Below are 17508 nucleotides of genomic sequence, written 5' to 3' on the forward strand. Positions count from 1 at the left end.
TTATTATGGTACAAGCGCTTAAGTCATATTTCTAAACAAAGAATTGAAAGGCTTGTGTCAAGTGAGATTCTTGATTCTCTTGATTTCACTGACTTTCAGGTTTATGTTGAGTGTATAAAAGGAAAACAAACAAACATAAGGAAATTAGGTGTCGAAAAGAGAACAGACGTCGTAGAACTAATTCATACAGATATTTATGAGCCTTTTCCTAAGGCTTCTTGGAATGGTCAACAATATTTTATTACATTCATAGACAACTATTCTCGTTATGGGTACCTATATTTAATTCATAAAAATTGTCAGTCTCTAGATGTGTTCAAATCTTTTAAGGTTGAAGTTGAAAACCAACTTGGCAAAAGAATTAAGGTCATCAGATCTAACCGTGGTGGTGAATACTATGGTAGATATGATGGATCAGGTGAACAACGTTCAAGGCTCTTCGCTAAATTCTTAGAATGTGAGATTGTCTCTCAGTATACCATGTCAGGCACTCCTAGCATGAATGGTGTTGCTGAGAAACAAAACAAGACCCTTAAGGATATGGTAAGGAGTATGATTTCTCATTCTACTTTACTAGAGTCCTCATAGGGAGAAGCATTAAAGACTGCAACTTATGTTTTAAACATGGTACTCTCTAAAGCAGTAACCAAGACTCTATATGAATTATGGACAGACAAAAAGCCTAATATGAAACACTTTCATATTTAGGGATGTCCAGCTGAGGCTAGGCCCTACAGGCCACATAAAAAGAAACTGGATTCCAAAACGATTAGTTGCTATTTTGTTGGGTATTCTAAAAGATCTAGTGGCTATAAGTTTTATGGCCCTGTGAATAAGTTCTTTTTTGAAACAAAAAACACTTATTTCTTTGAGGGTGCTGAGTTTGGAGGGAGTAATAAAGTAAAAGACATTGCTTTTGAAGAAGAACATCTTTCTCTTCCTACAGTTGTGGTTGACAATGATCAGATTTTTACTCGTAATATTATTTCGACAAATCTGAATCAAGGCAATGCTTTAGATCTCTCCATCCAAAATCAAGCTTTTACTTCTGAAGTACAAACTCAACAACCTCAAGAACTAGTGCCATTAAGGAAATCCACTAGAGAGAGAAGAAGGGCAATTTCAGATGATTATATTAACTTTCTATAAAAACATGAGGGTGATATTGGCCTAAGAAAAGATGATACAATCAACTTTCATCAAGCCACGCAAAGTTCTAACTCTCAAAATTGGATTGAAGCAATGCATGAAGAGATTAAATCCATGAGGGGTAATGACGTGTGAAATCTTGTTTCATTGCCTGAAGGTATGAAACCCATTGGTTGCAAATAGATATTTAAAACCAAAAGAGATTCAAAGGATAATGTGAATAGATATAAGGCTCATCTTGTTGCAAAATGATTTACTTAAAGGGAATGCATTGACTACACAAAGACTTTCTCTCTTATTTCTACGAAAGACTCTTTTAGAATTAGGATTACACTTGTGGCTCATTATGATTTAGCGCTGCACCAGATGGATGTTAAGGTTGCATTCTTTAATGGGGACATCGATGCAACAATATACATGATCCAACCAGACTATTTTGTCTCACACGATGCCAAGAAAATGGTTTGCAAACTAAAAAAAACTATGACTTAAGCAAGCTTCCCGTCAATGGTATCATAAATTTCATCAAATTGTCCTCTCATTTGGTTTTGAGATGAATGTGGTTGATGAATGCATATATCATAAGTTCAGTGAGAGTAAATTTATTTTTCTGGTTTTATATATTGATGACATATTGTTTGTCAGTAATGATATAGGCATACTGCACTAAACTAAGAGTTTTTTGACAAAAAAAATTGAAATAAAAGATCTTGGGGATGCCTCTTTTGTATTAGGGATCCAAATACATCGAGATTGTTCTCAGAAAATTCTTGGATTATCTCAAAAAATTCTTGGATTGTCTAAAAAAAGCTATATCAAAAGGATCCTAGACAAATATGGCATGAAGGATTGCAAACTAGGTGATACTCCTGTTGTTAAGGGAGACACGTTTAGTCTCACTTAGTTTCAAAAATATCAGTCTGAAATAAAAGATATGAAACTGATTCTCTATGCATCTGTAGTGGGGAGTTTAATGTATACTCAAGTATGTACGTGTTCGAATTTAGCATATATTGTTGGGATGTTAGGCATATATCTTAGTAACTCAGGTATAGATAATTGGAAAGCAGTCAAATGGTTTAGAAAATATTTGCAGAGAACAAAAGGTTACATGTTCGCATACAGGAAGTCAGATCAGTTGGAGATCATTGAGTATTCTGATTCTGACTTTGCGGGATGCCAAGACAGTCACAAATCCATGTCAGGTTATATTTTTCTGTTGATTGTGATAGCTATTTTCTAGAGGAGTGTCAAGCAGACACTCATTGCTTCTTTCACTATGTCAACAAAATTCGTAGCTTGTTATATGACATTCAACAATGAAATATGGCTACACAACTTTGTCACAGGGCTGCAAATTTTGGATAATGTTGAGAGAAAGCTTAAGTTATTTTGTGACAATAATTCAGCAGTACTATATTCCAATAACAACAGGAGCTCATTGAAGTCAAAGTATATTGACATTAAGTTCTTTATTGTTAAAGAAAGCGTACAAAATAGTCAGATATCAATAGAACATATTGGCACAAATTCCATGATTGTGGATCCGCTTACTAAAGGTTTGCCACCCAAGGTCTTTCACGAGCATACTGCTCGAATGAGTGTTTTATCATTTTATAATATGCTCATTTAGTGAGAGTTTATATTTAGACGTTCTATGATATAATAAAGCTCTTCAGAATAAAGTTAAAGTTTGGTTTCATTTTGTACCCATTATGTTGTGATCTCACTAAAGTTTTCAAGAAGGATCAGTTGGAAATAGGCATGTTTGATCACATTGCATGTAATTTTCATGCTTCATATCCATACTTGATCCATGTCGTTTGGTTATGTCGATATACGTGATCATTGATGAGTCCAATTATGTTATTTGTAATGAAGACCACTTTGGTTCTATATTGACATGATCAATGAATCGGATTGGTAGAGATATCAATTAATAAGATAGTGTTTTTGAGCTCATAAGGTTATAATGTATAATTATAAGGTTAAGTATGTGGCCCAAGTGGGAGATTGTTAGAAAATAATCATGTGGGCCTACATATGTTGAACCACACATTATATACTATCTTAGGCTCATACTCGATTTATGCAATCCAATCCAGTTGGGTCATATGATGTCTCATATAGTATGATACACTATGTGAAGAGACATGTTCTGTTATAATTTTGTAATGGGCTGAATTGTAGATAGATTCTCAATTGGAGTCCTATTAGGTTATGGTCCCCAAATCTTATATAATGGTTCTTTTTTCTAGGCTTCCCATAACCATCAAGAGAAAACAAACTATCTCATAAGTTTTAGAGAAAGGAATAAGGTCATGTATACAGGTTCTAAAAGATCATACTCGTCAACGATCTATCGGAGCGCTTATGAATTCAGGTACGCTTTCACATTAAGTTCTGTTTCAATTTTGATTTCAACAGTTTAGACAGAACATGTAAATCAGTCCTCTTTAGTTTTCGATGGATTCTAAATCCAACACGATAAGCCCAAGAAATTCACTTGTTAATATATTATTGAAGATATAGTATATCGCGTGACATATCGGTTAAGCAATTTACAACCGAGGCACCGAGCTGTTCGAGAGGTATGTTCCCCAACACCATCCCCTGTTTCTGGAGGTTAAGTGGAAACCAAGTTGGTCTTCCATCCCAAATTCTAGCAGAAAGGCATAGAAATGGTGAGATGACATGACTGCAGAGAAAAATCTACAAAAAAAACTGCTTTGTATAAAGAGCGAACCTTGTTCACATTTGAACCTGGGAAAGACACCAGCGCTCTCGCCAAAGACATAGAGGATTTCATTCGGTATGATTTTTATCTCTATTATACAAGTGAGCAGGAGCGTAGCTAGGATTCATGTGAGGGGGGGGGGGGGGCAAACAGGGGTGTAGAAAAAAAAAATTATTTGTGTGATGGTCGGGGGTTCGGGGGTTCGGGGGTTCGGGGGCAGCGCCCCCGAAAAAAATTTTTTTGAGATAAAATAAAAAATGGCTACAATTATTAATAAAAATCTATTTCATATGGACAAATCAAACTATTTGCTGCAGTAAGGACTGGGCTAGGACTGGGTTGGGCTAAAAAATGGATAAAAATCTATTTCATATGGAATCAGGGCAGGGCTAGGACTGGGCTTTTAAAAAAAAAAAAAAATTAACTGTTTGGGGAGGCAGGACTGGGCTGTAGCCCCTGCAAGTGAGGCATCCTTGTCTTGGCCGTCAGGTATAGGGCAGCAAAAAATGTCATGTATTTACCACTGGCCTACGTTTTTCTGCTGTGTATTTTAAGGCTAACCCACAACTAAAGAAGTGCTATATGAGGACTTCCAGATCAATCAATTCCTTGTAAGCAACTTATTTCTCTGAAGCAAGATATCAAAGTTATTCTCCTCAATTTTTTTTTTTGTGTAACACCATTGGGATACTACGAATAAACAAGAGTACATATAAGATACACCAGTGTTAAAACCTTTTCTTGAGATATCTTCTAAATTGTTGGAATCCTTGCTCAGAATGTTGTTCCCCCTTCATTGGTGTGAAATTAGTTGGTTCTGTAGTTTGAGAATTTTGCTGATCTCATGTTCTCCGTCTCCATCACTGCATAAGGTAATATGAAAAAATAAAGACATAACTACAAGAATTCTGTGAAATAAGTGAATTTATCCAATTGAGGCATGTTGGATTGAGAAAAAAAGATTTCATCCAAACAAACAAGTATTCATTCCCGTAAGAGTAGTGAGAGAGTTGTTGGTTCTTTTCTTTCTTTGTATTGAAATTTTGCAAACCATACCTGCTTCATATGCTAATTGGGCCTTTTTTATTTGACCCAATTTTTAATCAGACCTTTATTACTAAACCCCAACCCTATTGGATATGGTACGGGCTGGGTCTAGGTCAAACTCGACCCATTGACACTCCTACTCCAAATCAAATTTGATTTAGAATCACATTTGTCAAACAAACCAAACTTATGTAATCATAGACATGATGCACGCTTATCTTTTTCTCCTACAATTTGACACATATATATATATATATATATATATAATGAGAACCTACTAAATACCAAACCTACTAAATAAAACATGCTATTGGATTTTCATAATTTTTCAGAGTTTTTTATGAAATTCTGACTGTATAGATGTGATCTATATGATTTTTTTTTACAAGAATCACTTCTTGAAGAATTTAATTCTGATGATAGATAGGTTTTTATAAGGATTCAAAAGTCAATGGACTAAGTATCATTTTTTTATCCAATCATGCTAAACACATATATGGATCAAAATTTAGAAACAAACACCGAACATCTATGTTTAATAGGTTTCGTATTTGGTAGGTTTCTGTATGCTTAAATATATATATATATATATATAGAGAGAGAGAGAGAGAGAGATGCCTACTATGTCCAGGGCTATAACTGAGTGAACATGAGGGCGTGCAACGTGCGTCTCTCGCATCATTTTTTTTGCCCAAAAGCGCTATAGTGGTTCAGTGATCGCTGCTAAAGGCTGTTTTTACAACTATTTATAAGCGTACAACCATCAGATCGTGCACTGTCTAGCTCAGAAGGTGGTAGGCAGTTTCCATATATATATATATATGGGTAGGTGCTAAATAATACCTGTAGCAGGTCAAGTCTCTAATTAGGTCGTTTTTCCATCTGGGTTCAAGAGTCAAGACCAAGAGAACGAGAAAACAAGCTACTGATAAAGTGAAAGTGTTCCCTAATGCAGTCTTGGTTCCCTAATACATACTGGAGTCGCCGAGTCATATCCAATCTATCGTAGCTACAAGTAAGAGATAAGGATTAAATGGGTCGAGTGCGAACCCGTAATAAAACGGATCATCTCTGATACGGTCTAGTTTCGTTTTGATGTACGTGACATGAACCGGACTGGAGCCTACGGCTACAAGTCAGATAAGGATTAAATGGGTCGGGTATGACCCAATACTAAATGGATCATCTTTGACAGGACCTAGGTTCAGTTTAATGTATGCGATGCCAACTGGACCCGATACAAGTATGATACGGGAATTCACGATTTTTTTGAAAATTTGGATATGATGATAATATTTGATTAATAAAAAACCACTTTTTGATATTTTACTATATATTAAAATATAATAAAAACTGTTGAGCCAGATTAGTTATCCCATATGGATAGATTATAGAAATTGAATGATTCCCACAAGGTTGAGTATATTTTTGTTTCGATAAAAAGATTATTTGTCCCATCGGTTCTTTAATTTTCTACCTCAAATTTGTTTACGGGTCTGGATCTTACTGATCCAGTTCAGATCCGAACCGCTGACAGAACCGAGTCGTGTGCTGCGAGACTCGGTTCAGCTCAGCCTCATCTTGCCATCGGATCACCGGAACTCCACAGAGAGAGAGAGAGAGAGAGAGAGAGAGACGATTGGAGAAGAAGAGGAGGGAGGTTTCAAAATGAAGAGAGCGACTGTTTCGGCACTCTAATCGTTCATTAGCGTTACAGAACAGACTCTGTTGGGTGGTTGATCTCATCGCAGCTGTGAGTAGGTTTCAGTTGAGCCTTCCCCGCTCCGCCCACGACGATGGCCCTCTCCTCCCCTCCTTCTCTCGGCTTTCATGGCGTCGACGTCGCCGCCGCCGGGCGCCGCAGGATCTCTTCTGCCCATCTCTGCTGTCGCCGTACGGTCAATGACGTCCTTGGGAAGAGATTCAAAGGTTGGGGATGGTTGGATTCTTTTTTTTTTCGATGGGGAAATTTGATGCATTCTACCATCGTTTTTATGCATTTCTTGAAGTTGGTATAAATGTTTTGCGGCAATCCACCCTCTTTCTCTCTCATGCATTCGGCGATCGTTTTTATGTAATTCTTGAAGATGGTATAAATGTTTGGCAAAACCCTTCTCTCTCTCTCTCTCTCTCTCTCTCTCTCTCTCTCTCTCTCTCTCACGAACGCACACATCACCATTTTGGTGTGAGGTGATGTGGAATTAGTGTTCCTTTGGTGGTTTTAAATGCAAGTGAAGTTACAGTTGTTATCTTCATCAGATTATATTATCGGGAGCCTTTGATTTAAGATCTTGACGCAATCTTCTTCTCAAAATCTATCAGTTTCTGAATTGGGTGGGTGCTGCAACTAGGTTGCGTGAGGGCTTTTGCGGGTGAGAGTGGGGTGCCTGATGCGAAAGCGTCGCCGCTTGTTGTGTGCTTTGGTGAGATCCTGATCGACTTCGTCCCGACCACCAATGGGCTCTCACTAGCCGAAGCTCCTGCCTTCAAGAAGGCTCCAGGAGGTGCTCCCGCTAATGTTGCCGTTGGCATCGCTCGACTCGGCGGTTCTTCGGCTTTTATTGGAAAGGTATGCTATAGCATTCTTCTTGCGTGCCAATCTCATTCACAGTGTGTTTTCACTATTTACACTGTTTTTAATAAGCGTATGCACAATTCTCTGATAATATGCATCTGGGTTAACCTTTTTTTTATTCTTTCTATTATTAATAGAAGGCAAGCAGGATACGTGGTTCAAACAATTTCCTTTTGCTCAAAATTTCAGTCATAACCATGTCTTGTGTATGAGCACTGAGCAACAGTCACCAGTAACAAGGTATCACAATGGGTAGGAGAGACACAAAACCACAATCACGCACAGCACAATAATATAACGTGGTTCGACTCAGTTTGAGTCTACATCCACGGCTCTAAGATATTCTATCTGTTATTCTCTACAGAGGTGAGGTTCCATTAACGTATATAACAGAGCTGTTACAACTTAGAAAAGAATGCCTTTTTGGCTCTCCTCTATCATAGGGATTTCCTCATCACCTTACCTTTGTTTCTCCTTGAATGTAGCGACGACCTTCTCTATTTTGGAAGCTTGCTTTAGCTGGAGATCTCTGAGATCCTTATCTTGATCGATCTTTATCTTCTTCCCGCCAAGCTCACATTTGTTTGGATCTGAATCCTGGGCCTGATCCATCTTCTGTGCTTCAATATCGAGCACTCCTTTAACAACCAATAACGGTCTCAGGCATAACTGGGCAACAAGGCTTTTTCTTGGGAGAATTTGAAATAAGTGGGTTTTCGCAGAAAACCCATGTTTGTTTTTAAAATAAAAATAAAATTAAAATGAAAACTAAAAAAATTCAGAAAACTGAATTTCTTGGAAAATATCATGATATTTTCACAATATTTTCAATTTGGATTTTTAATGCAAATGTCCCGATATTGTCCAATTTTCTGATTTTTTGAAGATATTTTAAAATATGATATTTTCAAAATATCACCAGTATTGTCTGTTATACTGGAATTACTATGCTGATCATGAACTCTAACATAATACATGGTTCATTGACCACCTTTCTGGCATTTTAAGAGAATCTTGTATTGCTTATTTTTCTGTATTAATGTGTATGTAGAGCAAAGGTTTATGTTCCATGACTGAATGAATAAGATGGATAGTTTGATAATGCAAATTATTTTCAAATGCATGTTTTGAATCACATGATCAAGGGTTACCATTTACAATGCTCAATTGGACAAGAGAAACACAAGAGTGTGAGATAAGGAGCCTGGGAACCTGAACAGGAAGGAGCAAATAAAGAGCAACTGTAATAAGCATGAGCATGATCCATGGCAAAACCTTTGAAGCTAACCTTAAAACTTCTAGAATTAGTGAACATAAGGAGTTGCAAGCTTTGCCAAGGGAATTTCGATTAGTATTGATTGTACCAAGGTTGTAAGTATCGTATCGTTACCCATATCGGTCGGGCGAAAATTAGCATGTATCATATTGTATCGTATCGTAAATTTTAAACAAAAAAATTTCAAAAAAATAAAAAAAATCAGAAAAAAAGTTTAAAAAAAATCATAACAAATGAAACAATGATGAATTGCACAAAATACAACCATAAAATCACATATAAAGCATTTATGTCTCTATGAGCTACATAAGTCTCTTGTAATTAAGAACATGCCACAAGACTCATACTTTCATATTATGAAAACAAAAACAAATTATTATATAAAAACTCAATAATTATAATTTTCATCTTCTTATTTTCCTCCTGCTAAAATTAATAACAAACCATGCAACTGATAACTGACAATGTAATTAAATGCAACTACATAATTTAAATTTTAAACACAATTAAAGCCTTAGCTAACAATATTAAATTCACATTCAAGTCATACTAAAATGTCATAAGTCATAACTAAACTACTAAGAGTTCATGATAACTAAAAACATTACATTTAACCAACGTCTTACATGCCAATCTTCATATCTAAAGTTCTAAACTATAAAGACCTAAAACTAAATTATCTTCTAGCTCCTATTTGCAAAACATTAGGACAATAATTCCTTAGTGTTGCATCCAACTGTCACGCGATGATCTCTTTATCTTCAGTCATTGTTTTGGCAAGTAGGTCATTATCATCATCTTCAAAATCTGGAATAATGGTTGGAAGTCCTTTGCATTTTTGCAAAAAATTTCTTCTTTGAATTTCTTCTAGTTCAACAATAGCATGAGCACAAAAAATGACAGGAATAAATGGATAATCAGACGTATATTTTGATGAAGACCTGCAATATATTGCTTAAATCTATGCAGTGCACCTCTAATAATAGCACCACAAAACAGACGTCTCAATTATAACCCTGATCATGGTACATCATCCATGCTTCTTTAGTATTGTCATGCAAGATCATCTCTATAAGATGAACGTGAAGACGACACCGAAAGATCTAAAATAAAACATAACCAATTAACCACCAAATAAAAATATAGGCATACAAATATTCGACAACAAGTTTACACACACTTAACAAACTTAAGTCATAGCAATACGAATGTCGACAACTGCGACATTTGCTTGCTCGATGAAATGCATTCTTGAGAAAATTGCAAAAGCCCTCTTCCTTGCACAAGGATCGGTCCCCAAATCGCTCTCACGGCTCCTAGGGTACGTGAGTTCTCTTCTAATGCCCTCTACACAAATGAGGGAGTCGGCCCTCAAGAGGTATTTAAAACCCAAAAAGTAAAAAAGTAACTTTTAGTTTTTTTAAAGCGTGTACGATATTGGTCGATACAGGAGTATACCATACAATATACTTGATACGGATGCGGTACACATTCATATGTGATATATGTATCGTACGATATGGCACGATACTTACAACACTAGATTGTACACCACCTGAATATAAAGCTCTTTTATCTTGAACTTGTTTGAATGCGGGAAAGGCCTACCCAGAAATTTTCTATGGCAAAGTTAGAGGGTAAATGCCATAACCAGTGGTATTTACATGGGTGTTGTGAAAAAAAACAGTACAAGACTGATTATTGAATGAACATAGATCTTCACTAAATGTGAATATTTCTGGTGGTTACGCACATTCAGCATGCATCTTTCATGTTACAATACTTTGCAAATTCACCCATTCAAGAAAGGCAATGTGATAACACTGGCACATGCACACAAGGTCTTATTTCAGTCTGATTTGATCACAGATTATAGCTAGGGATGGCAGTGGAACGGGGGGAAATGGGGTCTTGCCCTGCCTAGCCCCGTTTAGACCAGGGATGGAAGACATGAAGCGGGGAATGGACTGAGGATGGAGGTTAAAATCAAAACCCGTGTGGGGATGTACTTACTATTGCCCTCGCCCTGCCCCGCCCCATCCCCGATCCCCATTAAGAAAATTACTATTATACCACTATACATATTATAAAATCCTATATATATATATATATATATATTCCTAACCCTAACATAAAACCCTTTCTCGAATCTCTCATCTCTTCTTCTTCTCCTTCCTCTAACGAGTCACGCAAGCTCCCATTTCTCTCCTCTCATTCCTCTACTTCCTCTAACGGCGGAAGGTGGCGGCAGCAACGAAAGGACTGGGCGAAATGGGGCCCTGCCCCACCTTGCTTCGTTTGGACCGGAGATGGAGGTTAAAATCAAAACCCATGCAGGGATGGTGGCAAAATTTTGAGGCGGGGCGGGGGTAGAGACCTTATCCCCTACCTCCGCCCCGGTCCACTGCCATCCCTAATTATAGCCTGATTTATTCATAGAATAAATTTGTTCATTCTTAATTGCTAGCATTGCATAGGACGAAAAGCAGCAAATCCTTGAGGAGGGATGTCTTATTGGCTTTTATAAGTCCTAGAAAACTGTCAAATATCTGAGTATCACCCATCATGATTTTTGATTCTCATGGACAAGATGCTTGGCAGATTCCAATTGATAAAATATGTTGCCAGGAAATTTGAGTCAAACCCCAGGTAAGTTTACTCGGCTAAAATCTGGTCTAGTTGAGCATTTTCATTGACCCTCTGCCTATGAGCTAGCTTAAAGAGCACTTCTAATTTGGGGGAATGGAATCACTGTTGGGTAAAAAAGGATGGGGTTCACTTACTTTACCAAAACGCAGTACGAACTGGCCCAACCAGATTTCCATTTAGTGACATGGGTTGAACATCAGAAACCACAACAGTTGATGATGCTTGCCAACCGCCATGCCATCAGATCCTCAGACAACACATCAATGGAACTGAGCTGCTCAGTGAGCCTATCTGGTTCTCCATCAGGCACCAGCACTGCAAAGTTGTACCTTGAGAAAACTTGTGACATGAGTGGGTGGTGTAGTGATGTCTCCTTGTCTGTGCCAAATCATCTCATAACTATTCCTGCAGTTGAAAATTCTCCTTTTTCTCTGTAAAACAGTTGGGCATTCTTTTATAAATGGATTGGAAATTATAAAATGCCATGTGTGTGTAGTGTGTGACATGCAGAAGACCTTTTGAAATTTATGGAGAAAGCCATTTAAATGTATTCTGTTCGGTTATTTACATGTTTCCAGTGGGTCAATAAACTGTTGTACTTGATGTTTAATGATAGTGCTGTTTCTTATCACTATCATGTTTACTTGCCACTTTAAAGTATACATTATAATATTTTCATTTATGTTGCTAAAGTCTAAACTGCTAGTTTGTATGTTCCTCTGTTTCTTCTTTTAAAAAAAAAAAATCAGGTTGGGGAAGATGAATTTGGGTATATGCTTGCGGATATTCTGAAGGCGAATAATGTTAACAACAAAGGTGTGCGTTTTGATCCCGGTGCTCGAACTGCCTTAGCATTTGTTACACTGAAGGAAGATGGTGAACGTGAGTTCATGTTCTACCGTAATCCCAGTGCTGATATGCTGCTTCAGGAATCAGAACTTGACCTTGAGATTATAAGGGCGGTATGTTATTGAACTTTTTAATATATTCAAGCATTTTTATGTAGTTTTCATCTTGACACCAATTAATATAAACTTTTAGCTATTTGACTTGTAATCTTAGAGATGACAATTTTGCTCTGTTCTATGCAGGCCCAGATCTTTCACTACGGTTCAATAAGTCTGATTTCAGAGCCATGCAAGTCCACTCATCTAGCAGCTGCAAAAGCTGCAAAAGATGCTGGTGTTCTTCTTTCGTATGATCCAAATCTGCGACTTCCATTGTGGCCATCCGCAGAGAGTGCAAGACAGGGAATTCTCAGCATATGGGATACTGCAGATATTATCAAGGTTGATGTAGGCCTATTCTTAAAACATGCCTATCAGATTCCTGATTATAATGTTTTTCACTCTTTTCTTTCTTTTCTACAATATGGGATTTTTAGCTTACCAATGCCTGATATATAACATCTGGTTGTTCTTTTTACTGGCTTGCACAAACAGATAAGTGAAGAAGAGATTTCATTTTTAACTAGAGGAGAAGATCCGTATAATGATGATGTGGTCCGTAAGCTTTTCCATCCCGATCTTAAGCTACTGCTTGTAACTGAGGGGCCAGATGGTTGCAGGTATTACTCAAAGGTAATCCAACATGGTGGTTGAAAATATTGTCCATATCAAAACCTGATCTAAGATTTCCTGTGAAGATAGTGCACAAGTTTGCTGAAACCCAAAAAATTACGGGGATGTATCAAGCACATGCCTGATTCTTCAACATCATCAAGTAGTGAAACCAAAAAAACTAATCTTTTTCACTATGCCATGCAATTGAAAAAGAAAATGAGCTACTTAAAAGAACAAACTTTACCTTTTGAACAGGAAGTCCCTCGTTGTTCCACAATCGGATCTTTAGTTTTATGGTAATGGTTCATCCTTTTCTTTTATGATTAATTCTGCCAAGAAAAATGAGTAAAAGCTAGCTTGCTGTGGAGTCCTGAAAGAACTAAAGAAGAGGTATGAACTATGTCACCTTCAGGTGTGCATATGTTGAGAGAATGACATTGTTGCAATTGTGATTTTTCTATGTCCTCAAGTAAGACCTTGCCTATTGGAAGTGGTTCTTCTTCATCTAGCTCATGATGAATATCTATGTAGCTTATGATACCTATGCAAACTAGAAAACTATAATTGTGCATATAAGAGCTGCATCCATGATCATGTTAGATGACTTTCCAGGGAGCATTGTGTTGGGCATCACGGTATCCACCAAAACATGACAATAATCCCCATATCTATTCGCAATACTAGTGTGGCTTGTGTACCTGTCCGATTGTTTATGCATGCAGGAAGGGATCTCCTGCATCTGTTTTGACATTATCCTAGTTTTTGGGGTTGAATGAGATAGCTGGATGGTTAGGCACACAATCATTACCAAGGGGTCTCAGCTTCGAATTCCATGGGTAATATCCCTTGCTTATGAAAAGGGTCCTAGTTTTCTCTGTCTTGCTGGCTAATTCCTGTTTTTTTCTTCTTTTTCTTTCTCGAGTTTTTGTTTTTTTTGGGCGGTGCCAATCAATGTCACGTGATTTCAACCGAATATATACCTGCATGTGGTAGGTTTGCTTGCCGCGTGGTTTTAATTCTTTTTGAATTAAAGTAAATAAATGTCCACATACTTTGGTTAGTTATAGAATTGTTTGGCAATCTGTTTCGAGAGTGGAGGATGAATGAATTATGGAACAATTGTAAAACTTGTTATGCCAAATACTGATGACACAGCTCTCTTTTCCATTATGTATGAGCCATATTGTCAATTTCGCTGGATTGCAATAATGATATTTGGATCTTTTAACCTTACAGGATTTCAGTGGAAGAGTCCATGGACTCAAAGTGAACGCTATAGATACCACTGGTGCTGGAGATGCATTTGTTGCTGGAATTTTATCACAGTTGGCGGCTGATCTTTCCTTACTCCAGGTATTTGTACAGGTTTTAACATCAAAAGTCCTTTTCATCAAACGAGCATTTAGCACTCCATCCTTCAAAGTGTCTTTTAGCAATCTTTTCCTTCATCTGTCAATGCTGTTACATCTTTCTCGTATCGGCCCTTGAACGTGAGTTGTCCCAACTCCACTTCAACATTTTCCTAAAATGAATTGGAAATATAATTTTTAACATATTATATTTATCACTGCCTCAATTATGGAGAATGTGACTAGACTTTATGCATAATTTTGTGCATTCTTTAATCTTTATGCTTTTTCCCTTGTCAAGTAGATTGAGCATACACTGTCAACTATCATTTTTACACTGGATGCTCAGTGTTCCCTTTGATAGAGCCATCACAGTGTTTCTTGTGATTGAATGTTTGCCGTATGTTCTTCTAAGAAAGAAGATAGCATGGCCATACTGCTATGGGTTTCTGCAATATCATTCATATATGGTTGTGGGTTGACTGCAGATGCTCATATGTCTCTTCTTTGTCCAATGGTGCTCGTGTTGTTATACGAGGAATTTAAGATTCAAACTAATTTAGAGGACAAGTCACCTACCTGAGCACCAATGCAACTGGTTTATTTTCCCATACCCACCTGCATTGTTTTAACATGTCTACAGTATTGCAGTGTGCTTTTTGTTACTCAAGCTTCAATGAAGCTTCAGTACTTGATGTACACCACATAAATGTAACGACCTGCAATGTTAGTAAAACTAGACAAATCGAGTTGCATGTGCAATCGTGGGTAGCTAAAAGCTTATAGGTAGATTATACTCATTTTTGTTTGCAAACAGCACAAGATGGAATAGGTTGGACTGCGATTGGCCTCATGGAAAGTTGAAAAAGCAACATCGTAACCGTTCTTGTAAAGTATAGTTTGTCGATTACCAGAATTGAATGTTTATCCTTCATGGTTAGGGTGTTTAGTGCACGGTAATCGACACAAAACCTCCAAACAAGCCCAGCTTCACATTATTTATGTTTGATTTAAGTAACCTGTAAAACCTTCATATATAGGATTCCTGTTTTTACATAGTTGTCATTCTTTCATTTCAGGATGAAGGCAAATTAATAGATGCTCTCAAGTTTGCCAATGCATGCGGGGCATTAACAGTAACAGAGAGAGGAGCCATCCCTGCATTACCAACCAGAGAAGCTGTACTAGAGGCATTGCTCCACTTTGCTGCATAAAATGTTGGCAACCGTGTCAAACCAAGTGGCTCCATTGTGAGACTTAATATCAAAGGCGGATCGACCAAGAAAAATAACTTCTTGATAGCAACTCTTGGGAACTAGTAGCTCGTCAAAAATAACCGTCTCATCTGTCTCTTGCAGAGTCTTAGTATGTTATGCAATTTCACAAGCAATTCTTTCTGTATTTTAGTTGAACTGCATAATCCACGCATTTTCAAGCCAATCAGCATTAAGTTCTTTGATTTTCATCGCCCTAGATGTCATATTCATCTTACCCTTTTATCTTAATAACTTTCTCAACATTCTATTTGACAACTTTCAATTTTGGTAATCTTCAAATACACAAACAGGCTCAGCAAGATCATATGAACTATTTAGTTTTTTGTACAGATCTTTGAAGGCCGGATTGTTTGGCTTAGTTGCGGTTGCTTTACAGGATCCACCACACTGTAATGCATAATATCTGCTGCTTCTAGCGTTTAGGTGCCTTAGAAGATGCTCAATTATGATTCCCACCATTGTGTCGGACTAATTTGCAACAATGGTTGAGGTGTGCTAAAACTTTCAACCATGGGTGACCAAATAAAAAGCCATTGGCCAGGAATCCAACTACACCTAAGCTTTAAAGCAGTGAGCAGAAGCCTCATTCAATACAAATATGAACCAACCATTTGAGCTTCCATTAAGCCATCCATCGAATACCACGCACGGCTAAAGTGTAAACTGTAAGGAAACAACCGATCACAAAGAAGAAAACAAGAAAAACATCACATTCCCTTTCATTCCTTGCAAAAGCCTCGATACATAATTTCAAATGAGTGCTCTCTTCTGCAACTTCAAAGCAGCATGGCAAACTACAGGGAAGATTATTAACTCAAATGGAAGAGAACCAAAAGTTTCGTAAGATCCTCAAAACCCATCAATCGTTCCACCAGTCAGACCTCTTCAATCGTGGAGGGTAGCCAAGATATCCTCGTCTCTGTATAGATGATACCTGCACATTTTTTTCACACCAAAGAAAGCAAACCAACATCATACCCTACCTCATGAAAAGCGAAACCTTGAGAAAGAATAAAACTAAAACGGAATAGATAAAACAACAATAGCAGCAAAGATCTAAGAAAACCCACTCTTTGTCTCCAAGTTTAACTTCGGTGCCACCATAGTCGGGCAAGAGAACGGTGTCTCCTTCCTTGACGGATACAGGGATGAGCTTCCCTTCTATGTCACGCCCACCAGCCCCGACGGCTATGACCTTGCCAGAGTTCAACTGAAACAGGAGAGAACAAACACAAATCCCAAGGATGGGAGGATCAAAAGACGAATCAAGACCACCTATCAATAGAAAAGAAGAGAGAGAGAGAGAGAGAGAGAGAGAGTCACCTTGGTGGTCTTCTCCGGGAGGAGAATCCCGGCGTTGGTCTTGCTCGGAGGGACGATCTTCTCAACGAGGACTCTGTTCAACAACGGAACGAGGCGTTTCGCCATTTCTTTTGTTCTTCCTTCAAGATGATTGCAGAAGCGAAAGAACAGAGGAGGAGCGAAGCTTTAGGGGAAGAGAGAGAGGGATTTAAAACCCTTCCTTGGCTATTGCGTAGTAGCTTCTAGATGCTTGTAGAAATCTTCCTTAGGGTTTATGGGTTTCTACTACCCAACAAATTTGGCGTATGCACAGCAGCACATGGCTCGTCTCACCTCGCACCAGGTTTCGTGGTGGGCCTGGCCGCCTGGCTACCTCAGGTTGGACCTACTTGGCCTAGTTCAGTAGACCATGCGCCCTATGAACAGGGCTCCGATTGCATCGGTGGCCGTCTCTAACAGTAACAATGCTACTAAGTCCGAAAGAGTGCCCTTTTTGGTGCTTTTTGTCTGCTTGCTAGGTGCTGCTTGGTCCGCTTGTGTTATGTTCAACAAAAGAACGTGCTGTCTTCTAAATATTACCTATTC

The 17508-nt window shown here is 37.9% G+C and overlaps 2 protein-coding genes across 2 annotated transcripts; one reads left to right on the forward strand and one right to left on the reverse strand.

The window, feature by feature from the left end:
• The first annotated feature begins 6538 nt into the window (after positions 1 to 6538).
• On the forward strand, positions 6539 to 15809 carry LOC149845986 (putative fructokinase-6, chloroplastic). Its single transcript, XM_089996106.1, has 7 exons — positions 6539 to 6862; positions 7285 to 7502; positions 12183 to 12395; positions 12525 to 12722; positions 12876 to 13013; positions 14232 to 14348; positions 15424 to 15809. Exons 1-7 carry the CDS (start codon positions 6730 to 6732, stop codon positions 15556 to 15558), a joined length of 1152 nt encoding a protein of 383 aa, XP_089852232.1. The 5' UTR covers positions 6539 to 6729; the 3' UTR covers positions 15559 to 15809.
• Positions 15810 to 16318: 509 nt separating this feature from the next.
• Positions 16319 to 17109, reverse strand: LOC149845987 (10 kDa chaperonin, mitochondrial-like). The gene is made up of 3 exons (XM_089996107.1): positions 16945 to 17109; positions 16692 to 16831; positions 16319 to 16555 (listed from the first exon to the last, which is right to left on the reverse strand). Exons 1-3 carry the CDS (start codon positions 17047 to 17049, stop codon positions 16507 to 16509), a joined length of 294 nt encoding a protein of 97 aa, XP_089852233.1. The 5' UTR covers positions 17050 to 17109; the 3' UTR covers positions 16319 to 16506.
• Between the last annotated feature and the right edge of the window lie 399 nt (positions 17110 to 17508).

The sequence above is a fragment of the Nuphar pumila genome, chromosome 2 (assembly GCF_984573655.1).
Source record: "Nuphar pumila chromosome 2, dmNupPumi1.hap1.1, whole genome shotgun sequence".
Classification (NCBI taxonomy): Eukaryota; Viridiplantae; Streptophyta; class Magnoliopsida; order Nymphaeales; family Nymphaeaceae; genus Nuphar; species Nuphar pumila.

Coding starts and splice junctions, on each gene's coding strand:
- LOC149845986 (XM_089996106.1), top strand. CDS start 6,730: ATGGCCCTCTCCTCCCCTCCTTCTCTCGGCTTTCATGGCGTCGACGTC. Junction 6,863..7,284: donor CCTTGGGAAGAGATTCAAAG/GTTGGGGATGGT, acceptor TGCTGCAACTAG/GTTGCGTGAGGGCTTTTGCG. Junction 12,396..12,524: donor ACCTTGAGATTATAAGGGCG/GTATGTTATTGA, acceptor TGTTCTATGCAG/GCCCAGATCTTTCACTACGG.
- LOC149845987 (XM_089996107.1), bottom strand. CDS start 17,049: ATGGCGAAACGCCTCGTTCCGTTGTTGAACAGAGTCCTCGTTGAGAAG. Junction 16,832..16,944: donor TCCCGGAGAAGACCACCAAG/GTGACTCTCTCT, acceptor CTCCTGTTTCAG/TTGAACTCTGGCAAGGTCAT. Junction 16,556..16,691: donor GTTAAACTTGGAGACAAAGA/GTGGGTTTTCTT, acceptor AAAAATGTGCAG/GTATCATCTATACAGAGACG.